General features: G+C 45.8%; 1 protein-coding gene across 8 annotated transcripts in view; it reads left to right on the forward strand.

Moving 5' to 3' along the window:
* Nucleotides 1-27,582, forward strand: part of MAST4 (microtubule associated serine/threonine kinase family member 4) — a 1,731,733-nt gene that overhangs the window by 1,080,000 nt on the left and 624,151 nt on the right. For 3 of the 8 annotated variants that reach the window (XM_085631996.1, XM_085631979.1, XM_085632013.1), the window contains exon 5: nucleotides 27,322-27,402. The exons of 4 other annotated variants lie outside the window; for them this stretch is intronic. In XM_085631996.1, coding sequence (XP_085488122.1) covers nucleotides 27,322-27,402 — 81 coding nt within the window. Of the gene's footprint in view, nucleotides 1-18,762; nucleotides 18,880-27,321; nucleotides 27,403-27,582 lie in introns of those variants that run through there. One more of the 8 variants, XM_085632022.1, reaches the window with a different exon arrangement.

Here is a 27,582-nt window from a genome sequence, read left to right on the forward strand (position 1 = left end):
ACGGATTGAAGACAGTGAGGAGCGTGAATTGTGTCCTATAATGGACACATTAATTGTTAAGCACAATGCTGTTTCAAGTCTAGACGGACATGGTTATCCAGTATCTGAGTTATCATCACCATCTTTTGTGTGTTGGATATCTTCTACAAATGGAGAGGTAATTCTTGTGATGTCTTGTTTGCCTCACCTTCAGTCTGCAAACTGACGATTTGATAGCATGACATAGTTGTAGATAGGATTGAAAGGGTGGCAAAGGAAAGCAAACCTGGTGAGACTGAGAGCGAAACAGGAACGATGAAAAGTAAAATGATCGACAAATGCTGTGAGTGTGTGAAAGAAGGGAGTGGACAAGAATGCCAATCTGGAAAGACAAAGGAAGTAAAAAAAGTTGGAAAAAAGGTAGGATGTAAGGAATGAATGGAAAATGAAGAAGAAACCAAGAAAAATGGAAAGGACAAAAGAGGAAGGCAGAAGGAAACGAAACTTTCTTTGGAAGAAGAATTCCTGGGGAACTTCCTCAAAACAATCAGGATCATAAGCTTCACTCACTCAGTTGCGGCCTTATAGTTCAAAGTGAGGGTATTTTATTTTTCTTGCTACTCCCTTGATCTGTTACCTTGCGGAAACCATGGAAGAAAGCTCAGTAAAATGCATTTAAATTTTCCCTGGGGCACAGACCCATGGATCCCATCCGGTCAGGCTACAACAGATCACCGTTAAAGATGCATGCGCTCCCGTTCCCCCTCTTTATTCTGGGGTGTATTTTCCTGCAATAACGAGAGTTGGCCTGGGAGATCTGATGGTTTCTCTCTGAATTCCCAAACTGACCAATTGGTAAGTGGCACCTTCCCTGCCTTGCAAGTGTCTTAGAAGGAAGCTTGTGTAAAGCCACTGTGCCAGGGTTAGATAATAGTTTAAATTAAAGGAATCTTGGACTTTGGTCAGCCCTGGCTTCTATCAGAATCCCCAAACTTAAATAAACACTTACCTCACATGAACAAGTAACTTGAAAAAGGAGCCTCGTTCATGAACCCAGGGTGGCATGTCTCCCAAGAAAAATCACAAATGTCTCTATTTTCCTCAAGGCCGGGATGTGACCTAGGATTTCATGTAGCTTTGAAGATGTTGGCTAGGCCTGACCAATAACTTACACTTCACAATGGAATGAAGAACCTTTAGAGAGCACTCAATACCTTGATTGTAGTGAGTGTGTATCACCACACAATTGGCCTTTACTATGCCTAACTTTGGGGGAGCCTGTATTTGCCCCCTTTCCACCCTGAGACAGACGCTTTTCATCTAACCGGCAGAACCCAAAGGATCAGACTGCCACCCTTCCTCTCTGAACCCACCGAAATCAACTGCGGAGTACCCCTAGGATCATCGCTCAGTCCCATGCTCTTCAACATCTACCTGGCCCCCTTCACCGTCATCGTCAGGCAGCATGGACTCAGCATAGTATCCTACACCGATGACACCCAGGTCACCACCAGACTCAACTTCCAGGAAGGAATGAAAGACCTCGCATCCTGGATTAGCAGCAGCTGCCTGAAGCTCAACTCGGAGAAGACAGAGGTCTTCGGACCCTCCCCCTCTGCATGGGACAACACCTGGTGGCCCACCGCTCTCGGCAGCCCTCCCACCCCCATGGACCACGCCCAAAAGCTCGGCATCGTACTCCACTCCGCCCTCTCCATGGCCCGACAGGTCAACGATGTCGCCTCCAGCTGCTTCAACACCCTCCGCATCCTCTGAAAGACCTTCAAATGGATCCCCCGAATCAAGGAAAACCGTCCCCCATGCACTCATAATCAGCAGACAGGACTACGGAAACGCCCTCTACGCCGGGATCAAGAAGTCTCTGCTCTACAAACTCCAGACCATACAGAACACAGCAGCCAGACTCGTCCTCGACATCTCTCGACATGAATACATCACCCAACACCTGCGCAACCTCCACTCGCTCCCCGTTGAGAAGAGAGTGACTTTCAAGATACTCACCCACACCTACAAATGCGTCCACAACACTGGACCCCAATACCTCAATGAAAAAAACAGCTTCCACGCACCAAAGAGAAACTTCCGATCTGCCGACCTCGCTGAAACCTTGCGTGTCCACGAACCAGAGCAGGTGGAAGGGCCTTCTCCTACATCGCGGCCAAGACCTGGAACGAACTCCCGGTCAACATCAGACACACCCCCCCTCCCTGAACATCCTCAGGAAGACACTGACGACCTGGCTCTTCGACTGAATGCTGCTCACCCCCACCCAGCGCCTTGAGACCCTCACGGGTGAGTAGCGCGCTTAAATCTCCCTGATTGATTGATTGATTCCCATCTTGAATCCTAGTGTTACTTCCTCTTTAGTCTGTCACCCTTACTCCAGCACCAATTGAAGCTATCTTTCTAGACATTACGGTTGTAGTGATTTTACCATTTGAAGTCCGTATTTGACTCATAACTAAATAAGAGTTGTAATTGGTGTACAAGGGAATCCTATGGGTTGCCTAGGATGTATGGCTGCTGTGAAAGTTGAAAATCCTAACTACAACTTGACTGTTTCAAGACAAAACCCAGTGAATTTTGATACACTTGGATGTAGTTTTGGAGCTAACCCGCCTCCAGACCCAGCAGTGCCCAGTCTGCCTTTTCTGTGTGGCCATCCTCCTATCACCCCATTTTTGCTGGTATTATGACTTTGTACTTTGGCACCACCTTTCAGCACTAAAGCATTTGTGTTCGGTCCCCAAAACAATACTGTAAAATTGGTTTCACTCATTTGGTGTATTTAACTTTTCTGTATGGCTATCGTACATTGGTGCATAAATTGGACTAGTGGTGTGGAATACATGGGCCAGATGGTGGTGGCAGTGTGTATTTACACCAGCTATATATGTGATAAATCTATGGCTCTGTAGATATCATTGTGCTCTGGTTGTGGAGCAGTTCAAATGTATTGCAGTCACATGGAAAAGAAAAGTGCTCTTGCTAAGTAGAAAGCCTATTTTTATGTATCATCTATGTGACCTCTAACGTGTGCCTTGCAAACTCATATGTCTTGGTTCCTAATGCATACAAATTTGACAGACTACATGTTATAAAAATTATGCTTTCACATTGAATGATTTCCAAAAGCGGCTTTCTCTGTGTAGGTAAAGTTGTAATTTCCAGGAATAGGCCTCGTCATGAATACAATCAGTTTTTCAAATCTAAACATGGGAAAATCTTAGTGTTAGACCCAGCAGTTTCTGGCTGGCTGGGACGCACCAAACCCAGACAGAATCCACGATCCTAGATAGGAGAAGGACAATACACTTGTCTGATAACCTGTGCTCACCCTTGGGTAGCTTGGCACAGAGCAGTCCGGCTTATCCTTGGGGTCAAAGTGTAAAGTATTGACACAACCCCCACCCTTGCAACATACTGAGTACACTATAAAAAGACTCCACACCATATGTATAAAAACACTGGTCTTTGTATTACATTATATATGCTTTACATTTATATGCAATTGTCAAACTCTCCCATTAGCAGCAGAACGGCATGAACAAGTACCAGTCATAGGTATTCACTTGCCCCCATTATCCCCTTAAGTAACATAAACCCATGTGGGTACTTCCCCGAGGTGTTCACGATCCAAGCAATCCCTCCCACATCAAAAGCAACAGTAAAATATATGCAGGCTGTTCAGAGGTATTCCATTTTCCCATTATCACATTAGCATAAAACATGACATTCCCAATATCCCATAGCCCGTACAGTTATAATGGTCAAGAAATCATAGGTTTTTACTACGCCTCATGACCCAGCCACTCAAACTACACCAGCCAATGATAGACAATGCACCAGCTGGCAACTCTTTGATCCACCTAAAGTGGAAGCTAACAGTTACATGGGTTTGTCCCTTCAGATAAGGCCTTCAGGCACCCAGCGGAACCTTTACGAGTTCCGGATCACTATACCCCCTATAGGCAAAGGACTGTGACACCGGAAGCTGGCACGCTTAAAAATTGGAGAAATGTTTCCTTTCAGGTGGAGGTGCGAGCTGCAGTTGCCCCAGGCATCCAGCTGTGGGTACACAGAAGGCACAATGAGACCCCTCTGGTCCAGTCACGAGTTTCTCAACAGAGTACCTTGAGGCATGGGTCCGGGGAGAGGGAGCTGGTGACCTCAGATGGAGGCCCAATGTCAAGCATTGTCATCCTCACGATCTGGAGGTCGGAGATAGTCTAGGCATTCAGCTTGGATCCGACTCAGCAAATGTCCCCCAACACCCCTCGGACACCACACGCTACAGTGTGAGCTAGCACAAGTTTCTGGTTCCAAGCACGGTTCCCTCAGACTTGACAAACTTTCCCAGCACTCCTCGAACTCCTCACGTTCCGGCACCCCAGGTGGGACGCTGATCTTAATGAGCGCACTCCTCTGCACAGTGTGATTATGACGTATGTCAGGATGGTCTTTGTCCCAACCGACTATCATTTCCACCCATTTTCGTCACACCCGGTGCGGTCCTTACAATCTCATGGAATCTGAGAGATCCTTCCTATTCCTGGGATCTCGTAGACAGAAGGTCAGTCAACCGGCCCCTGAAGAGGGTTAGGGACCCAGGCCACGATATTTGGCAATTAGCTGCAGGCGACCAACATCCAGGCAGAATCTACCAAGTAATAGTCCCCTTCCTGAAGCAAAACAAGCCCCAGGTCACCACAAGACTGCAGATAATCCAGTTGCAGTCCCTCCTGCCCCAGTGGTTCCTCTTGTCAATGTCCCAGCCTCAAACCAGCATAGTATTGTTCCAATGCCAAAAGTGTCTCTAACTCCCGAGAGCAGAGCCCCAGTAGTTATACCCACAATGGCCTTTGAAGATCTGTTCAAAAGGTCACCTTTGAACTGCACAGGCCCTCTCTAAATGTTGTCCTGTCTGCCATCCTAGACTGGGAGTCTTAATCAATATCTTTAGTGGGGCCAGAGCCCTGCCCCTTGGAATGCAGGTGCCAATTCCACCCCCTCTTATCAGACCCAGGATGGTCCATCAGAGTCAGAGTTCTGGAGTTTCTCTTGAGTCCCTAGTTTATGGCCGTCTATCAGGAATGCACACATGTAGCTAACTCATGTCTATGTGGGAGTATTTGTAAAGCGCACTGTAACTCCAAGAGTGTCCTGGCGCTGACTGACTGGTAGCAACACGGGAGAGTAAGCTTAGGGGCAGGAAAACAGCCATGTTTTCAGCTTTTTCCGAAACAGGAGAATGGATTCAATGCGTCTCAGTTGAAGTGTCATTTTATTCCAATGGCATGGTCCCAGGACAAAGAGAGACTTACCTCCTGACCTAGGTGTTTTTTTGTTGTTGCATGTAGCACACACTTGCACATGCCCTGCCTCTTCCTGACCCTGCACCCTGTCCCCAAGGACTACGATGTAGCAAGAGACTTGAAGAACATTGGCAAGTAGCTTTGTAAATGCCAAGCCGAGTAACAGTAACCTGCACACACAGGCCCTGCCAGGGCAAACCTGTTGCACGTTTGAAGAGCTTCCTCTGGGGGAGGAGAAGCATTTGAGTTACATGCCCTAGTATATGTTTTACCCCTACACAAGTGACTTAAAGCGAACTCAAATCAGCCAATCATTTATACACCAATCACCGGTATGTATATGACAAGCACAGTGCTCTGGCACTAAATGGCAGTGTCAAAAGTGCTCAAAGCCATAATGCTAGCACATAGATCAGCGAAAAAGCAGGAAGGAAAATAGCAAAAAGTCAAGGGAAAGCACCTTAAGAAGGGCTATTTGCAACACTTAGAGAGGCCATTCAAAGTTGTTTTCCACTTCATTTAAAATATATGATTCACTGGTGAAAGTAGATGTTTGGTCATTCTAGTGGTAAAGCCACTTTAAGAAAGTATACGTTTTACTGCTTGGAAGTACACAATTGTTTGCCTCTCAGCCCTGCTCCAGAGAGTGAATACACACTGTTGGCTGACTTGTTAGTGACCCTCTTAGAAGACAATGACTATCTCAGGCAGCAGAAGGACACAGGTGGTGTCAACAGTTGGTCACTTAGCAATGACTAGCCAGTCATTGAGGAGGACAGGACCAGTTGGTAGAACATAGGGCAGCTTTGAAAGTGCTAAATTGTGTTGTGAGGAACTACAACCATTGGCTCCTAAAGCCACCTTAGATTTGCTCCCTGCACTGAAGATGGCCAAGTCAGCCACTTGGTGCTGAACCCTGGGAGAAGCGTAGCTGGTTATAAGTGGCACTTGGAAGCCTATCCTAAGGGTTTGCAGTCTGTAGGAGAGACCAGAAATCACTTGCAGAGAATCCAGACAGTTTGGGGACTCGTGATTGTGGCGGGTGGTATAGGCAGAGAGGCTTTTCTCCCCCTGGATGGGTGACTGAAGTCCTCTAGAAGAGCACCCAGATGATTGCAAGCAGTGAAGTGTACTAGTGTGCAAGATTACTGACTAATCTCTTAGCCTCTAAGAGTTTGTTGATGAGTTTTTGTGTCTGGTTTCATGGGATTTTTGTGACCATTTTGCCTCAGAATTGTAAAGATCCATGTCTCTGGTTCCTCTTTTTCAGGTTTAACCATCTTTGTACCTTTTTACATTTTGCTCTTTAAATTGTCTATAAATTGGGATTAGACCCGCTGGATTTCCTCTCTATGAACCAAGGTTCACTCAATAAGTAGGGCAGAAGATGGGTCAATCATAGCCAGCTTGTAATGTTCTGGTTTGCAAATATGGGCCATGAATGAAATATGTAAACCTAGTGCATAATAAAAGACTGAAGACTCTAGCACTTACAAACTTTTTGTAGGCTCTTGATTCTTTTTTCATAATAAGAAAATTTACTTTGGGTTGCTTCTTATGTATGTTAACAGTTTTAATGTTTACTCAGATTATGTTTGTGCTTTTAGCTTGGCTCCATAATCTGTTAAATCAATCTGTGTTTATTGCGTTGTACATAACTTGACTGCCTTCATTTACGATAAGTAAATATTTAAAGCCGCAGTTCTGACAGGACATTGAACTTGTGTTTAATTGCATATGTTATAATGTACTTAAATTCAAATCTCTCTACCATCTCCTTGAGTAAGCCACTACTGCTTGTCCTTGCTGCCTTGAAGATTTTAGTGTATGAGAGTATAGTGGTTGTCCTGTTGGATTGCAAAAAACACACTTGCCTGGGACACCAATGGCAAACAACAATACCCACTGCAGTTGCTTTGCACAAACCACTGATCCCCTGGACCAAGTAAAACAATATCTCATCTCTACTTCATCAAAATCTTGTAGCTGGGAGTTGTACATTCTGAGGTCCTGGAATGTTCTGGTTGTAAAATAGCTTTAAAGAGTTTCTAGCCCGAGACACATTTTCTGGGATGAGGTGTTGAGTTCACCTTGTGCCTTGGAATTCCTCAGACTCTCAGCTCCCGTTGAGTTGGATTGGGAATGGACTGGCACTTTGTGATGTTTCTGTTATTCAAATAGAATTGCATGGATTATGGATATAGCCACAGCTCCTTGGTGTACTGTTGAGCAGTATGTAGTTTTGTCTGATTTGACTCTTCGCTCTCTAACGGTTACATATGTGTTAAATAGCAAACTCTCTCAAAGAGGCATGGAGAAGAAACAGGTAGATTTATAGGGAGTGGTCACTAATTAAATTGTCTGTTTCACTTTAAGGATGGTGAGCGAAACATTTAATACTCTGTCATTCATGCATCTACGCTAACTTACATGAACTATGCTGCTCAGTGGGTTTTAGGGCTTTTAAGTCCTTTGTATGTTAATCAGTCTGTTTATTAGTCCACTACAAAATGGCTTTTCACATTGGTTCAATATGGTTTTGTACGGTGTATGTGCACATCACTCAGTGCAGCATGTTGGCCATAGAATGGCTTATGAGATGACAGCTCTGCATGAGACAGTATAGTTTGGTGTGCCAGACTTGAAATGAGCCTTATTACTGATCAGGGACTGACTGGCATTTTGCACACTTCCTCTACACCATCGACTCTCCCTCCAGTATATGTAATGGGAGTTTGATTATGCCCCAATGGCTAGGAATCCTAGAACTCTCTATAGCGCTTTGCTGACCAGTTGTACAGTGTTTTGCATCCTGTGATCCCCATCCAAGGTACAGGGTATCTTAGCATGCTGAAGATTAATAAGTGGTGCTAGTTGGAAATCAACGATTCACTGACCCAGCATACCAGTCTGTAAGGGGTGTGTATTTGTCTGGATGTATATGCATATCCATATATGTATGTGTGTTATAAATGTCATTTATTTGAGTTTTATATTGTGTTAACTAGACCCAAATCTTTAACATATAATAACTGATAATTTCTTTTCTTATATACTATTAATGCTCAAAGATCATGGTTTACATAGGGTGAAAATCAGGTCACTTTCTGATAATTGTATATTTTAAAAGATTCAACAGTCGTTATATCATGTTATATAAATGTGATAGAGACTATTAGTTATAGATTCCTTACCTTAGAATTACCCCCAGGTGTCAGACTGCATTCGGAGAATATTTCTTTGGCAGTACCCCTGCGCGTTGGTAGGTGGCGTTGGTCGACTCCGCGATCGTCTTTGGCTTTGTGGTCGCCGGAATGATGGTGGTATCTACTTAGACTCTGTGTGCTGACCTCAGTTCTTTCTTTTTCCGCGCCAGCCAGGGATGATTCAGAGAGAGCGGTACCCTTAGTCACTTTTTGACGAAAGTTGTTTTTTTTACTTTTATTGACGTCTTTTCAAGTTGTTTGACTCCTAGTGCACAGAGGGATGTCTAATCGACATACTGGCTTCAAACCTTATGACTCCTGACAAAAATTTATGTTGGTCATGGACCCACACTTCGTGTGCCTCTGGTGGCTGGAGCGCGACCACGACCCGAAGTCGTGCTCCGACTATCGGGACATGAACCCGAAGTCTTTGTGGGAGGGTTCCCGAAAGCTTCAGGAGGCCCGGCAGTCTGCTCCACGCCACTCGAGGTCCCGGTCAAGAGGGAGTTAGTGGGACCAGTCGCAGGGTCACCACCACCACTCATCTTCGAAGTCTTCGTCTTCAGGTAAGTCGAAGCACAAGAAAAAGGCGAAGAAGCACTGTCGCTCTTTGCCTTCGCCGCGTCTATTGGCCGACAGGGGATGCAGAAGGTCATCGACTTTTGGCTGCGCCTGTGGAACCTGATGGGATGGCTCAGAGCTTCCCTCCCTTCCCAGGAGCCAGAGTGTCGCCCTGCCCAGCTTCGTGCATTTTACAAAGCCCTCCACTCCATCTTTAGGCCCCCGCGGATTCGGCTGGGTGTTCTTTGCCTTCAATGCTGGCGGCTCTGGCCCCGAAGCCCCTGGGCCCCCTGGGATTCAGGCCTGGATTGGATCGGCGATTGTTGACCTCATGATTCCTTCCCCTGCGCTGATTTATCTGATGACGTCTCCGCTGCCTCCGACGCCGATTGTGTCCCTGGCCGGCATCGACCCCGGCCTTGCCCTTGAATTGACCATGGAGCCATACCGGCGCTGACCGTTACTTTTGTACCACTGTTCCATCCTGCCATTCCTTTTCGCCCTGAGTGGCAGCCAGAGGAGGGTGAGGAGTACTGGGAGGGGTCTGTGGACCCTCTGGCAGACCAGCTAGAAGAGCCAGACTTGAGAGAAGAATTGGGTGATGCCAGTGGTCTGGATACTTCCTCAGACCTTGGTATGCTTTCTCCCCCTACCGTGGCCACGGAGGAGGGAACCTCCTATGCTGTCGTGTTGCGTAGGGCGGCTGAGGCCTTGGTCCTTGAACTTCCTATGGTGGCAGTCAGGACTAATCTCCTGACTGAGGTGCTTCAGCCAGCAGCGGCCTCTTCGGAGCACCTTCTGTCATTCAATCAGGCCCTCGCCGACATCCTTCTGGGAACTTGGTCCAAGCCCAGCACAGGGGCCCCTTTGGATAGGATCATTGCCTGATGTCATCGCCCGGTCCGGGTGACCCCATTTTCCTCTCCCAACACCCTACCCCTGAGAGCTTGGTGGTCCAAGCCTCAACATCCAAAGGCGCATTCCCTACTGCTCCCCCAGATAGGAATCCAACAAGCTGGACCATCTTGGGAAGAAGATGTTTTCTTCTGCCAGCTTAGGACTGCGGTCGGTGAACACCGCGTGTCTCTTGGGCCACTACACCCACTCTGTGTGGGACACAGTTGCACAAGTCCTGCCGACGTGCCCAGAGGAGGCCTGGACTGGACTCTCCTGTGCAGCTGCAGAGGGTAGAGTCACAGCAAAGTTCGCCATTCGATGTGGGCTGGATACTGCCGACTCATTAGGTAAAACGATTTCTACGTCAGTAGCCTTGAGACGCTACGCCTGGCTGAGGTCCAGTGGCTTTTCAGGGGAGGTCCAATCGACCCTTTTTGACATGCCCTTTGATGGCTGTCGCATGTTTGGCGACAAGGCGGACAATGCGCTCGAGCGATTCAAGGACTCTCGGGCTACGGCCAGATCCTTGGGCCTCGCTGCCACCTCTCATCCTGCTCAGTCCGCCTTTCACCCCTTTTGTGGCTACAGAAGGGGTGCCCTGCCACATTCCACCCAGGGCCACAGGCTGGTGCAAGCTACTCAGCCTCATCGCCGCCAGGGACGTTGGACCCGGCGCTGTGGGTCTGGGAGCCAGCGGAAAAGCCAGTCCACCAGTGCCCCCTCTGCATCAGCCTCCAAGCCTTCCTAGTCCAAACTTTCTAGGCCACCAGTTGCCAGTGGGTGGCGAGATTCACCATCATCTCCCCCACTGGCACAACATCACGTCAGACAGGTGGGTTTTGGTGATAGTCCGAAGGGGCTACTCCCTCCCCATTGAGACTCTCCCCCTCAATGCCGCCAACACTCCATCGTATGTCGTAGGATCACTTGGCCCTTCTCCGTCAGGATGTTATGGCTCTCTTGGCCAAGGGAGCCATTGAGCGAGTCCCATTGCATGAGGAATGTCATGGTTGTTATTCCCACTACTTCCTGGTGCCCAAGAAGGACAAAGGCTAGCGTCCTATCTTGGATCTCAGGGACATCAACCACTTCCTCCGGAAGGAGAAGTGCAAAATATTGACACTGGCTCAGGTCTTGTCTGCCCTTGACCCCGGAGACTGAATGCTAGTGTTGAACTTGCAGGATGCTTATTTTCACATCCCCGTCCTGCCGTCCCACAGGCGTTACCTACGGTTCACGGTAGGCCACGAGCATTTTCAGTTTACCGTGCCCCCCTTTAGCCTTACCAGCACCACTTGGGTGTTCACGAAAGTGATGGCAGTGGTCGCAGCTCGTCTGCGCTGATCAGGGGTTCCAGTCTTCCCCTATCTCGACGACTGGCTGTTGAAGGCAAGTTTGCCCCAGGCTGTCGTTTCCCATCTTCAGACTATGGCAGTCCTTCTGCACTCGCTGGGGTTCACTATCAATGTGTTAAAGTCACACCTCTCAGATACTCCTTTTCATCAGAGCAGTTCTGGATACAGCACAATTTCGGGCCTATCCTTCCGAGCAGCGAGTCTGGGATATTCGGGCTATGATACCGATGTTTCAACCTCTAGCCCGGATTTCGGTGAGAATGACCCTGAGCTGCTGGGCCTCATTCCCTACTGCATCCTGCTGGTGGACCATGCCAGGTGACATATGCGGGCTCTGCAGTGGGACCTGAAGTTCCAGTAGGCACAGCATCAGGGGAATCTTTCAGATGTCATCCAGATCTCAGAGGGCACTGCACTCCAATTGCAGTGGTGGCTAATGAACCAGGATTAGATAAACGGCAGATCCCTCTCCCTTCCCCCAACCAGACTTCACAGTGGCGACTGTTGCCTCCTTTCTGGGATGGGGCAGCCACCTGGTGGAGGCGGAGATCAGAGGCCTCTGGTCTCTGGTGGAGTCTGGGCTCCACATCAACCTGCTAGAGATCAGGGCGATCCGTCTTGCACTGAAAGCATTCTTTTCTTCTGTCAAAGGAAAAGGATTGCAGGTGTTCAGACAACACCACTGCCATTTGGTGCTGCAACAAACAGGGCGGGTGGGGTCGTGGACCCTATGTCAAGAGGCTCTCTGCCTCTGGACGTGGCTGGAACATCAGGGCATGTCCCTGGTGGTTCAACACCTGGCAGGTCCCCTGAACACCAGGGCGTACGAACTCAGACGCCGGTGCATGATGGATCACGAATGGCGCCTTCATTCGGAGGTGATGCAAGGTCTCTTTCAACCATGGGGAGAGCCTTGGTTAGATCTGTTCTCCACCGTAGAGAACGCGCAATGTAAGCAGTTTTGCACATTGGAATTTCCAAGGCTGCACCCACTCGGCAACGCTTTTAGTCGCGAATGGAATTGCGGTCTTCTATACGCCTTTCCGCCTATATCACTTCTGCCCAGAGTGCTGAAGAAGATCAAGCGCGACCGGGCCCAAGTCATTCTTGTGGCTCGAGATTAGGCATGAAGAATCTGCTATCCTAAGCTCTTGAATATGGCCATCGATCCTACGATCCGACTGCCTCTATGGGAGGATCTTCTGTTGCAGAAACAGGAGACCATCCTCCACCTGAACCTGTCCAGCCTCCACCTCCTTGCGTGGAGATTGAGCGGCGACAGTGGACAGCTTTTGACCTTCCTCCTGAAGTCTGTTATGTCAGTTTGGCAGCCAGGCGTCCCTGCAGTAAAACGGTATCTGCCTGTAGATAAAAAAATTTGTAGCATGGATGCCAAGCAAAGGCTATGGATCCCCTTTCTGCCCTTCTTTCAGAGGTTTTACTCTTAATCATTTCTTTGGCCCAGCAGGGCTCTGCTCTGGGCATCCTTAAAGGCTATCTTTCGGCCATTTCGGCCTTTCCCCACCTTCATGATCAGCCTTCTCTTTTCATGTCCCTTATTGTAAATAGATTTCTTAAGGGCATTACTCACCTCTTTCCTCCTATTCCTTTCGTAATGCCCAAGTGGGACTTGAATCTGGTCTTAACTTGCATCATGTGTGCTCCTTTCGAGCCACTACATAATTGTCCTCTCAGACTCTTGACCTTAAAGACTGCCTTTCTGGTTGCCATCACCTCTGCTCGCCGTGTGAGTGAGCTTCAGGCTCTTTCTTCAAAACCTCCTTTACTTGCTGTTCATCCGGACAAGGTTGTCCTTCGAACTAGACCTTCTATTCTTCCCAAAGTTTCTTTCCACACAGGACAGACCATCACTTTGCCCATCTTCTTCCCACCCCTGCATCCTTCTAAGGAGCAGGAGAGGCTCCACTATCTGGATCCAAAACGTGCGCTATCATTTTATCTTGAACGCACTAAACAATTCCGGGTGGATGATCAATTCTTTGTTGGCTATGTGGGCGCCAAGAAAGGTCGGGCCGTGCAAAAATGAACCATCTCTCAATGGTTCATACTTTCGATTAAAATGTGTTATTCCTTGGCTAAAAAGGAGCCTCCAGTAGGGTTGCGCGCCCATTCCACCAGGGCAACAGCAGCCACTGTTGCTTTGGAACATGGAGTCCCCCTCAGTGACACCTGCCAGGCAGCCATGTGGGCATCTTTGCACATGTTCACTAAGCATTATTGCCTGGATAGTCAGATCTGGAGGGACGGCTTCTTTGGCCGTTCAGTTCTCTAGGACTTTCTGGTGCGAACTTGGTTTGCAGACCAACCTCCGGGGTTGGCATTACTGGGGTATCCATTCTAAGGTAAGGATTTTTATAACTAATAGTCTCTTTCATATGAACAAGTTACTTACCTTCGGTAACGATATATCTGTAAGAGACGTATATTAGTTAAAGATTCCTTACCGCCACACCCATCCTCCCCTTTCTGTGAACTGACTTCTAGAGTAAGGGACTCCTTTTCAGGGCCCTAGTTTTGTGCACCAGTGGTCAGTATCTTGCACGGCTCTACGCTTCTGGCATGGAATGTCATGTAAAGAACTGACGTCAGCGTGAATGGGCGACGTCTTGGTAGATAGTGCAACATCATTCTGGCGACCACAACGCCAACGACAAATACGGAGTCGACCGACGCCACCTACCGCCGTGCAGGGGTAGTGCTTTAGAAAAATTCTCCGGATCCAGTCTGACGTCTGGGGGTAATTCTAAGGTAAGGAATCTATAACTAATATATGTCTCTTACAGATATATTGTTACCGAAGGTAAGTAACTTGTTCGTTAGGAACAGTGTTAAGAGTAAGAGAGGACCTTCATGCCAGGGCAAGACTGAGACAATGAAACAGGGTATGCAGAGTCACTTCACCTACTTTTGCTGAAGGCTAACAATAGGCATAATCAGCATTTAACTGTTGGAGTCTTATCGGCTTTTCTCCCAACACAAGATGAGAATAGCAATCTATGGTATTATATTGAACACTAACTCTTGTTCAATTCAATTATAGGAGTGTGAACCATCTTTGAAACTCTTATTAGGTTTCCTCTTAGTGGTGAGCACAGCTTAATGAGCTAACAATATGAGGGTGGCACTGAATTAACCTACCCATATGTTAGAATAGTTTTTGCTTTTCACATTACGTGTAAACATTGCAGCTACTATTCTTTTTATTTTTATTACCGTTACAGTTCATTGTGTGTGCACTAGGATAGAATTGTAATTTTTAAATAAATCTTTAAAATGTGTCCATTGTTTTCTGGTGTTTTTGAGTGTGCCTTTTAATCATGATCTGGTTTCCAATAATGATCCCTCTGATATTTTACAAGATTGTTACCTGAAACACATCTAACTCAAGTACTGGTCTGTTGGTTGTTGAGTGGATGCAGTCCAACTGGCTTTCAGTCTCGGTTGGCACACTAATGAAGTCCTTAGTGCCAAGATGTATAGAAAGCCTATCTCCCAGGTCGTGTGGTGGTGGTGTTTTTTCATGTGTGTGGGGTAATGTGGACAGGTGTGAGTGATTGTTTAAGCAAGAATGCATGGTTGTATCTGTTAGAGTGCTTGTGTAGATAGACGTGGTGTGTGCGTGCAGCAGCACACTCCTGACATGCCTGTCCATGCACCAGAGGAGATTTTTGGAATGTTTGTATTCCTCACACAGTGGGATAAACTACTGGACAAGGTAGTGGTTCTTTCACTTCTAATTGTTGTCTTGATGGCAGTGGAAAGTTTAGTCTCATCTTCTCCTCACAATGTTATGAGCTGCACTGGTTGGCAGTGTAGTAATTCTCCTAATTACAGGGTAGTGTGGTGCTGTAGTGGGCCATGTAGTAGCACTCTCAGTGCAGGGCTAGTACATAATTCCCAACCTTTTACATTTTTAAAGAGAATGCACTGACATTCGAATGATGATCAAACACAGTGGTTTATATTGCAGTGAATGAATTATTTCGACAATCACACAAGGGAAATGATAACTGTTCTAATAAAGAGGAGTGCAAATTGCGAGTTTGAATAACTGTGCAAAATCTGTTTGCTTTTCTGTGTGTGCATGCAAATGTTTATGCGATTGGGTTGAGTGTGGTGAAAGTACTTGGACATATGTTGCCAATATCTTGCAATTATGTATGTACTAAGGCTTGTGATGGCCCAACTTATGCGTTGTGAGTCACTGAACATTTGATAGCAGTACCTTACATGGGGCTGGAAGTGTCAGGCCCTATAAAGAAACAACTGAAGTGCAATGCTCCCTTCCTACACTGCGAGACTGATGCTCCTTTTTTGGGGGGGGGGATGTTATCAGTGGCGGCTGCTAGGGACCACAAGGGGGGGGGCAGCAGGGGGGCTGAAAAGAAAAGAGAAAAAACAATTACCTTTGTACGGCCACCACCTCTCCACCATCCTCCTCTGTTTCTGACACCCGAAAGCACACAGACTCCCAGACCAGCAGATAATTTGTAAATAAATAAGTGTCGGGGCCCTTGTCAGGAGACCACTGCAGCTTGCACCTCCTATTGTGCCACTAAGGACAATTCAGACTTTTTATACATTACAAATTACTAATACCTGCCACCTAAGCTATTTTTTTAGCTTCGGGCGGCAGTATTAGTGATTTTGTTGTATATAGAATTATTAAACTGCTGTCGTGTTCATCACAAAACTGGACTAACATGGCCACCATGTAGCTGGCTGTCAAAAGTCCTGGTGTTGATAATTATGTCAAACCAAAAACACATGAGCTCCACACTGTGTGGAGGAGGGAACAAGAGGCACGGGTTTTAGGAGCTAGCAGCCTTTAACTATGAATGTTTAACCACAAAAGAGCTGCTCCTAAAGTGATAACCACTATAAGGTTTGAGTTATATTGTGAGTGGGGACATCTCACAAAAAGTAACGGACTGGTCTCACACACCACCTGGTGTCATGCTTCATTATTGACCAGTCCTCGCCCTCTAAAACCTTGGTTTGATAGAGGGCGGGCATACACCTGACGACAGGGATGCACTTCTAAACTAAGTGGGGGCCCGTGTATGAGTGAGTGAGATTAAAAATCATTATAGTTATCCTCAATGTGTTTTTTAATGTGAAAGGTAACTATATGATGTTTAAAAGCAGGTGACGGTATGTGGGGGTATTAGTGTCCCCTAACCGTTGTGTTTAGAGGTCGACCTGTTTCTGCCGTCTTGGCCCAGGAGGGTCCAGGGCATTCATCAGGACCTAAATATGTAAATGGGGGCTCCGTTCTTACCAAAAGTGGCAAGAGTGTACCACTGTGTGGGCATGATCACTGTCAAACTCCACAATTGGATGGCTCCTAGATTCAAGCCCTAAAAACCAAAGCTACTGGCCCCATGGGAGGAGAGGAGGGGAAACCCCTGTTTATCAGAACTGCCTCAAGGAAAGTTTCCTGCGTGGATCCTAGGCAACTGCTCCCGTTCCTCCGGCCAACATCATAGTTGAAGGCTGCTAGCTCCTAAAACCCTGTGCCTCTTGTTCCCTCCTCCACACAGTGTGGAGGGCGAGGACTGGTCAATGATGAAGCATGACACCAGGTGGTGTGTGAGACCAGTCCGTTACTTTTTGTGACAGTGATCATGCCCACACAGTGGTACACTCTTGCCACTTTTGTTAAGAACTGAGCCCTCATTTACATATTTAGGTCCTGATGAATGCCCTGGACCCTTCTGGGCCAAGACGGCAGAAACATGTCGACCTCTAAACACAACGGTTAGGGGACACTAATTCCCCCACATACCGTCACCTGCTTTTAAACATCATATAGTTACCTTTCACATTAAAAAACACAATGAGGATAACTATAATGAATTTTAATCTCACTCACTCATACACGGGCCCCCACTTAGTTTAAAAGTGCATCCCTGTCGTCAGGTGTATGCCCGCCCTCTATCAAACCAAGGTTTTAGAGGGCGAGGACTGGTCAATGATGAAGCATGACACCAGGTGGTGTGTGAGACCAGTCCGTTACTTTTTGTGAGATGTCCCCACTCACAATATTACTCAAACCTTATAGTGGTTATCACTTTAGGAGCAGCTCTTTTGTGGTTAAACATTGATAATTGTGTGCCAGTGCAGAGCACCGGAAATCACTGGCTCAAATTAAGCCCTGTCCCACACTCCCCTTAGCCAATTATGACGCTGCTGTCATGTTGGTAATAAGCACAGCCCCCACAGGCTCAGCACTGAAAAATAAAATAAAAACATTGTGTTATCTCTTTTTATTTTTCCTTTTTGCACTGCTCAGAGAGCAGTGGAGCAACATTCCTCTGTCTCAATGGAAGAGCCACTGCTGAGTTTTACATAAACCAAAATCGACTTGAAGGTATCAGAATGCTTTACATGAGCACCAGTTGCATTACAGATGGACACATTGATTTTTTGCATCGGGAGGATATCTGATATGCGCAGAATCACAGGATGTTGAGCCTCCCACCGATAATTGTTTCTGGTTTCCCAGCTTCAAAGTCAGTCGCTCTTGCCATTACGCCACATCCTCTACATCCACACATGAACCACACATAAAGAAAACATGTGCATTGAAGCCAGAAAACCAAAACACTTGTCTATCCTCCCCACCTATATTTCTAGATATGCATTAAACAACGCTTGCACTTTAAAATGCCATTCCTATTGGCTTTGTCAGTTTTTGTGCTTTGCTGTCTTTTTATAAGCGCAATCAAAGTTTGCCTACACTAGACTTACAAATTAATAACAAAACACTTTAGTGCTCTGAAAATGATCACGTGATCCCTCCATAATTGTGATGCTTATCAGGTGAATTTTTTGGGCGTGGTAAATGTTTATGCATCCGCAAGAGGTGTGAACGTTTCTACTTAAGTGATTTATATGAATATCGCGCTGATATCATGTTATGTGGCTTGTAAACTTTGGGGAAACTGAATATCCAATCCTGGTTTAATACCTCTTTGTCTGGTGTAATAGCCAAATTATTCTCCAGGGTCAGAAAATATAACCTGTCTATTCGTCTGGAAATTGGCTCCAGGGTTCGTTGGAGGCAAACGGGTGGCATTTGCGGCGGTGAACTGCTCCTGGCGTATACTGGCTGTTAAATTCTAGGAGCTGTCATTCTGCGTAGCAAGGGCGACTTCTCATTTGTTTTTTCCGAGGTGCAGAGCATTCGTGTCAGTGATGCGACCACGAGCAAAGGGACCTCTTTTCTCAGTTATATCTGGCAGGCTCCTTTTTTAGTTGAAAATCGGTGGCATGCCGGTTGTTAGGCTGAACGCAGCCGCTGACATTTCTTCATTAGGGCTGGAGGTGGAAGGACCCGATCGTGCCGTCTCCCCCCTCCCCCAGAGAGCGTTAGTCCATTCCTCTGTAGTGGTTCATTTTGGCTTTCTGTCAGCACCAGGATGCTGACAGCCAGTGTGTGTCATGGTTACAATAGACCCGGGTAAAACCCACCATGAAAGCCCAGCGGGAGCGGCTGCGGATTCCAGGGCTGACCTTGGAGTAAGTATTTTCTGTCTTTAATATTTTAATGGCTTCTGCACGGCAGCCGCGGCTTCTGTGCGTCCTCCGGCTGCTCGCTCGGCGTGCGTGCCGCTGACAGGCGCGCGGCGCCGCAGCTGAGGCTCCGGCTCCACCACATACCAGGATGGAGGACAGGGCTGCAGGTGCCCGCGAGCTCCGGAGCCCGCGGGTTCGGCCTCGCTGGACTGGACTCCGGGCTCGTTCGATAGATCCCTTACGTCGCAGGTCGCCAGCGCGTGCAGAGGGGTCTCGCTAGATCCCCGCGAACGCTCCTGCAGGCCATGCTTGGGTTTATATACCTTTCTCCCTCCCCCCTCACCGGTGGTCCTCCGGATGGCCTGTTCATTTTAAAAAATAAATAACGCACCTCTTCGTACTGGGACTATGAACACAAGGTGCTCCCCAGATCTCATGTGGTAGACATCTCCTGCTCACACGGTCTGTTTACATCCAGAATGCTGATGAGCTGTTTGGATATGTGTCCATTTTATGCTGCTGCCTCCAATGATGATCTGCCGTTCAGCTAAGCGTCCTTTATTTTACCTAAACGGGTTTTATCCGAGCAACGGGTTTGCCAAATCAAGTGCATAGAAAAAGTCAAGGATATTGGAAGTCGTTTCCTTATCTGTGTATTGTACAATTCACGACAGTTATTTGTGCACCCTGCATGCAGGCTACTGTTGTATAGACCGAAGAGGTAAACGTTTCATTTACACAAATGCCCCCTAATAAATTCTGATCAGATGACGAATCATTTATCTATATGCTTCACCCGGACAGTCTGAGCTGTTCCCTTGACTTGCTTTTTTGTTAACCTTCAGAAAATGGTGCAGTATTCTGCAGCGAGTGACGCCAAATCTCGCTTCTATTCCTCTCGGGTCACTGTGAGGCTCGGCGAATTACAGAGCCGCAGTCTCAGCAAATGCTCAGTGATATTTGGTGAAATGACTACAGTCGGAACTGAAACAAATGAATCCTGCTTCATTTCTCAAGGACACTACGGAACGCCATCATGGACACTTTTCGTGTAAACATTGGCAGCAGCCACTCTGTGCAGACTTGCATTTTTGGGAAATAAAGCATGCAATTACAGTTCATTTGCTATGCTGTGTCACTGCCGAGGCGTTCCTGTGACCCTTTAATTAACACATGAATAAAACATCAGTGTGCGTTTATTGAGGGAACATGGCGTCAGTGCCGAGGAGTCCAATGGCTGACTACAGCTCGTCCACTGTAAGTAAAACTCACGAATACAAAACACCACGCCATCACTACACACAATGACTATATTAATTGTTTCCCTCGTTAAAAAGCATTTTAAGGTTGGCGGTGATAAAATGCAGAGAGAAACACGAGAACACCACACGTGTAATAACAGTATTTGCATATCCACATTTTCAATTACATCAAAAGGTAAATCAAATGTCCTCGCGGGTGGTTGATAATCAGTTGTCAGTTTATGCTGCTGCAATTACCATGTTACGCCCCTTCTGTTTCCTTAACAATAATGTCATATACTCAAGGAATAGGCCCTTTGTAGGCCAAAGTGCTCACACGTTGAGACGCATGGTAGGATGTATAGAGGCTCCACAAGCAAGGAACCGTGTGTGAAGTTAAACATGTAACATCATGTGTTTCCCAGCCGCTGCACATGCAGGTGGGCATGTTGCATCTATGAAGAACATCCCGCTTTGGCCATATTTGACGTCAGTGTGGAACTTCTAAAGAAATGCTGAAGAAAAATATTCCGGCATGGTCTTTCCATCCCCAGGAACGTAGCCTAAAACACCCACTCATTACAAATCCAGGTATGAAAATAAAATACAAATAGATTTTAATCTCGTGTTTCACAGGGACCATGGGCTATTTGTTTTCTCTTTATTCTAAATGCATTTCAACAGCTTCTCTCATACCATCCTTGGACTTTGTTGTCGCCAGAGTCGTCTTAGGCATGGGCGAGCTGGGCACTGGCCCAGTGCACATTGCCTCAAATGGGTACATAGAGTTTACCTGTAATTTCTTTCATCACTAATTCCAGACGCTGGTGCCTGTTCATTGTATTTTAGCCTTTCTATAAATCCTTTGGTTCTCTTCCTTTAGTTTCTATATTCCCTCCATTTTCGATTCTCTCCTTCTTTCTTTTTTCTCGCCAACGGCCCCTCGCCTCTAATTTGGCGCAGATGATCAGGAAGGGCGCAAATATGCTTTCGCCCGTGATGCAATATGAGAAGAAACCTTTGCAGTGATTTTTTGGGCCCTAACTGCAGTCCTATTGTATTTCCCCTTGGCCCAGCAGAGTGGCTTGAATTTGTGCTTCTGGGGGCAGCCTGCTTCTGGTGATGGAGACACAGGAAGCTTCCTTGGGCTGTGTTAATGTAGTAGCTGGCTTGCTGGTAGAATTTGAGCAGGGCAGCTGTAGGCCCCCAACCACTCTTGCTTCCACCTAGCCCCTCTGTTTTAAACATGGGATCTCTCCTGAGCATGTACATATGCGGCGCATGGACATTTGGTGGGAATAACAATAACTGCTCCAGGTCCATCACAGCGTTCGCACAAGCTAGGCCCGCCGCTCCAGCCTGCCTTCACGCTTTCATTTCCTGAAGTCATGTGACATTTGCCTTCTTTCTACAAGGAGCCTTACCTGCTGGCAGATCCTTGTGATAACATAACATTACTAGATTGCTTTAAGGCACAATAAAGCATGCATGTTACCAAGAGAAAAGACCTGCTAAAGCAAACCTGCTACTTGTCTAAAACACCCTTAAGAAAACCAGTCAAGCACCGAGTGTTCCTGACCTCTTTGATGCCCTTGCATTTTTTTATGATGGAACATGCCCTCAGCCACAAGTCCATGGAAGACGTTGTTATTTGAGAGGCAGGAAAGACCTTTGGAGCAGAAGGGCGCGTGCAAGGGTCTTTAGAATGGGACCCTTTGGGAAAACGCTCTGGTCACAGACTTTTCAAAATGCACGCTGTAACCTGTTGGAGCACATTTCATTCCAATGTGGCCGCCAACATCCAGAAGCTCCTAACGTGATCTCATTTTTATGCGAGGAACAGTGAAGGTGTGCCGTGTTGGACTCAAAATGTAGTGCACTCAAAACTACTACAGGTTTAGTGCACTGCGAAATACGAATACCACAAAACCTCCTCAAGCCTCAAAACATGTTGCTAATGCATATTCAACAGAAAGAGTGGCTGCAGTCCTACAGTGACTTCAAATGGAAAGGAAGATTCAGAATGGATTTCAGTGAATTCCTGCGAATGCAGTGCGTGTGGGGGTGATCTTAAGTGTGAGGCCTCACACAGGTGCGGAGGGTGGGCTGAGGGGGTTGGGTGTTTAGGATCATCACTTGATGATGGTAAAATTCAGGGAGGATACGTCTACCGTGAAGGGGTTGGATATGGCTTAGAAGACGGAAATAGTGCGTGGCTCGCTAAAGAAATCTAAAAAAATAAATACAGTACACTTGGCGGGCCAATAACCTTTACTCTGTGCAGGAGAAAGTTCATGCATTATTTCAACTGAGGCATCACTCTCAGACCCATGCCGCCCCTGGAGTGGAAACTCGCATTACAGATGTGTTTGCTGGAATCTATTCAATCAGTAGCATCAGTCCCATTCTTGCTCTCACCCTCTCTCCTTGCTTCAGTTCTCTCTTATCCTAGTTAATTATTCCTCAGCCTAGGATTTAGCCTTGAGGAAGGCCACGGACATTGCCATTTTTACGCTGCATAAAATTCAATTTGAATCTCAGATTAATGTTTAACTATTGACCCATTACTTCACGTTTACTATCTGCACTTAGTTAGATATTCATGATCAACCAGTTCCCACCTCAAATGTGCATTATCAAATATCTGGTCTCAATCCAGCCTAGTGTCTGAGACTTCTTTTAGTGCAGAGTAGAATTACAAACTCATCGTGCGGACGAATGTTCAATGTATTCTGATCTTATTGGCTCGTGCTGCAGCCTTACACCCTTCTCATGAAGGTGTTTTGCTTCAGCTATTAAACTGTTTAACTTATTTGTATCAAATAGGAACCACCCAATCAAACTAGCCTCTAACTCCATATGGCCTCCACAATGACTTTCTGGGGTCTCACAGGTTTCTCTCTTTTCACTTTTGAAATTATGACACTTTTCAATATTGCTCATGAGTTTACCCAAGGATTCCTTCCTATCCTGAAACCACCCAAATGTTCTTGTGTGGTTGGACCGCGACTCTTGCTCGGATTTAAATCAATATTTTGATGTGAATAAATATTGGATTCCTAACTACTTGATGCAGCGAAATGCTTCAAAAATCTTCAGAATGAATCTAATGAAACTCTTTACTTGATGCCGTAACATCCCTCACAGGTTGTTGGGCCAATTGCATATCTTAAGGTCCAAGTGAAGAATCCCCTTGGTCCGTTCAGACTTTATATCTGATATACTGCCCAAGGTTGTTGACTTTTTGTTTCAAACGCTTCTGCCCCCTTCAACAGAGCCATTGTGATATTTGTGCCGTGAATGTCAAAAATGACTGATGCTAAATCTCGCCTCCCAATCGTTGTCTCCAGTGACTCGGGATGCTTCAGTTTACATAGTTAAATATCTTCACAGAGCTTTGTTATCTTAAATGGTTGGCTGAATGCTTCCACTAGGACACAGCTCTTCAAGCCTCACTAATGTTTCAACTGAGCACCACTAGAATTTGGAAAAATGTAACTCTTCCCAAACCAACGACCCTGGTCTATTTAAGAACTCATTAAAAGCCTTTGTCTTCCAAATTCTCCATCCCACTTAGGGGTATTTTAGTCCATGATACTGTCCATCAAATTTGTCTTTTAAACGTTTTCTATGGGCGGCTGGCTAGTCTCCGTTAATTGCAGGCTCCTTTGTAGTATACCTGACTGCAACCTGGTGTCAATCTGCAATATCTATGAGTGTCAACGTTTATTATGACCCCCCCCCCCCATACCGATCAAGGACTATAGTTGCTTCATAAAAGAGATGCTGGTAACATGCCTTCGTAGTCACTCTAAATGTACAGATGCTTAAAATATGTGAATCTACCCAAAATAATGGTATTTAGATCTAAGCCTCCTCCCCAAATGAGGATAGTATATGGTGCCTTGAACTCATTAACACCTGATGCGAATTCCTCATTGACAATAGTACAAGAGACGTTTACATTCTGTATGTATATTTCTACATTCTTGACAAATTTTCAAATCTTTTACAAACTAGAGAATTGCCTGTAAGAAAATGTTAGTATGTTACTCCGGTCTCTGTCACAAGGATAAATGCATGCAGATTGTGTGATTACATTAAAACGTAATATACATTGCCAGGGGAACTGGAAGTTGTGGAATTCCGGGACAGTCTAGAAGGGAAGATGTCCCACTGCCTTCTCCCCAGTCTATAGAAAGGCATAAGTATAGGTGCTGGTTTGATGGTCACACGAAGAACTGAATAAAATCTGAGTTCACTTTGAGGTCATCAATGTACATGTGCGATTACGTGTATGAGTACCACAGTAATACAATCATAATTCTTGCTGTCCTTCAGAAACATCGCATCTCAATATTGAGCCTGTGCCAGTCATCCTAGCTCATCACGGAAGTACTAAGTGCACTTGCTGTGATAAAGTGCCCTGTCACAGAAAGACAGCTGCTTCTATACATCATCCAACACTCTGTGTCTGCCCCATCTAAATGTTCACCTTTCATTTAGCACATAATTGTTCAAGCATGAAGAAGAAATATAGTAAAGGAACGCAATTCCCTTTGAAATTTACAGAAATCAAGTCAGAATGATCTTAGTAAGCCAAATGAGTCTACTTACCTTCATTTGTAGCAGCAGGAGCATTGTTCATAATTTGAAAATACTCTGTATACATTTATTTGTTATTCATTTAAATACTGACTTAGTACAGTCTTTTGCAAATATTTGGAAGTTTTTTGCCTAGACTCCGTTGCTCAACAATTAGTTGTCTGCTCCTTGCTCCTCATCCAATCTGTATTTTACTTCCTGTATGCTTCGAGTGGCTTGGTCACATTCCCCTACATAAGATAGTAATACTTTCCTTATGCTTTGCAAAGTTGCATTTTGCATTGAAATGTAAGAGTAGAATGAACAATGCTTTTAGTGGTGGCTAACCAACATAGCCGCGGCACAGGGTGCCCACAATGAAATGGATGATTCTCCCCCGCGAGCTGCAATACTGGCTTAAAGTCAGCACAAAGAAATACATCCAGCAAGACACTTGGCAGCTATGGCTCTAAATTCTGGGCACGCAGAGTCAAACTTAAATCCTTCTGCGAATAACATAGTGAATTGTGTAGTAATACGTATGACCCCATCCCTTTTGAAATCATTTGTTGTGTTTGTTGTAAGTTTAGTGGAATACAGATGATATCACTCCAGCGATGCCACCTCTGGAGTGGAATGCATAGCCTTCTACCCGTTGGCACTGCTGTGCCAGGCATTCACAATGCCACAGAGGAAGAATCTGCCCTGGACTCAGAGAAGGAAGGGAATAACTTTGAGGTCATGGGGAAGTAAATGTACAGATCTGCCTGTCATTGGGGCAGAGTAACGCATTTCTTTTTTATCATTGGTGCATATGTTGCAGAATTGAGAGAAACTCAATAGGTTCTCTCACTTCTTTATGCATGAGTCTTCTCAAGAATTAGTTGTCCAGCTAAGCGGGCAGCCATATTTTACAGGCGCTCCTGAAAAGATAATTGGAGTTCGATTTGATGGAACCGTTGGACTAAATGCCACATTGGGTTCTTTCCCAATATTGCAAGATAGGGAGGTCTCAACATAACTACATACATTTCCATCATTATTGTGACATTGGCTAACTTTTTGTGGCTGCACAAACAAAATGTATGTGAGCCAGAAACATTCTAGTTACAGACCTATAGAAAGCACCCAAGAAGGCATGATAAGCCATCGGGAGGGGAGAAGATAACTACTCCAATAGTTCCAATAAAGGGTGCACCACATGTATTCTTAAAATTCACAAAGTACGGAGAATCCCTGGATGGCCTCACTGAAAAACCAGAGCCCCTGTAGTAACTGGATCTAGAATCAGTGGAGTGTTGCTGCGGTGGAACCTTGAAGTAATTCACCAGTGCTATAAACAAGCAGAAGATGCATGCAGATGTGCCAAAAGCCCTAGCTGAGGTTTGAAATCAGCAACTTTCAGTGTATTGAGCGGGTTCCAGTAGAGATCAAGTCTCAAAGATTTGATTTACAGCATGTCAACGGAAAAACAGCTCAGAGGTGTGACACTTAAATCAAGTCACCATACATTAGTAACTTATATTTGAAAAGTTTAGAATTATCGCCATTAACAAGGTTTTACTCTACACTGACATGAGAGAATGCCTGCAGTCTTTGGGCCTCCTGAATTCCTGTGTGATAATACCAACTAGGGTTCACTGGTGAGTTTCTCTTTAGTGGTGTGCCAAAACTATTTGAGGCAGTACTTTTGTTTGACTTCAGTCCTGCTCCTCTGGCATTCTCCATGGCTGTTGCCCATACCGCAACACTCCTACTCTGCCAGAAGGTACTTGTGCAGCCATACCTGGGTATTTCCATAACCATGGCTTCCATTTCTTCTCCGGTGAAGAATACCCTCTATCTGTCCATACACTCACACCGTTCACTGGTGTTTTAAGTCAACTAAGCAAAGTCAAGCTGGCACATTAATCCTTGCGAGATTATTGTGCCATGGCATTTCCCTTCTACTGTCCTGGATAGGCGTTAGGTCTTCAGGAACCCATAGTCTGGTGTTGGTCACCATGGCTTTATGGATTAACAGGCATCTGAATTAAATAACCTGGTGTATTCAAGATTATCTGCTAGTTGGACCTGGAATAGGCTGGTTGCAGCACCATCAAGTCCCCAGTAGCATTGTGGTCATGTTGAGAGGGGCAGCTAACAAACCTATAGTAATTAATAACGTTAAATGTGTCCACGCGGGTGACGCAGTACTCCGCCTACTTTGTTCCTTTATCCCGAAAGTGCTTTACTATTTTGTCTTCAATTGAGACATGTATTTGAAATGTTCCATCCTTTTCCCCTATGATTCATCATGATTCCATGGCATTTCAATTCTGTTTTTCATCCCAACATTATATCTAGCATCTGATATTTCCAATTGTTGTTGACCAAGGCGTGCATGTGATCACTAGTGTTAATGGTAGATGTGTGACTTTTGATCGAATGTTTAGAAAAAAGTCCTACGCCCTGGCCGAAGTGAAATGATATTCAGTAGATCAGTGGCTGCGAGTGTGCCTTGGCGTTAGTTAGAACACCCTCAACGTTGCTGAATAGACGACAGGGACACATAACATTATTCACATTGGTTTCTAGTAATTTCTTTTATCACTGGAGAAATTATTATTTTAACTTTCAGTCTCACACCAAGGAGCCTGAGTCCTACCCCAACCAGTCCATGCAGCCCGTGCAGCCCCCTCTACGCGTTTCATTTTTGGAGGTAAGAGACGTTTGTGGTTGTGATTAATGTGCATCTACCTGAAGATATAATGCGTGTGTCACCAGGTTGAATCGCCTTTATTATCAAATTAATATGTAAATATGTACACATAATTTTGGATTTCTAAAGCATGTTGTTTATTTAGATCAAGAGCCACCCTTAACAGCTGACAATGTGAGC

This window comes from Triturus cristatus, chromosome 2_1, assembly GCF_964204655.1.
Source record: "Triturus cristatus chromosome 2_1, aTriCri1.1, whole genome shotgun sequence".
Lineage (NCBI taxonomy): Eukaryota > Metazoa > Chordata > Amphibia > Caudata > Salamandridae > Triturus > Triturus cristatus.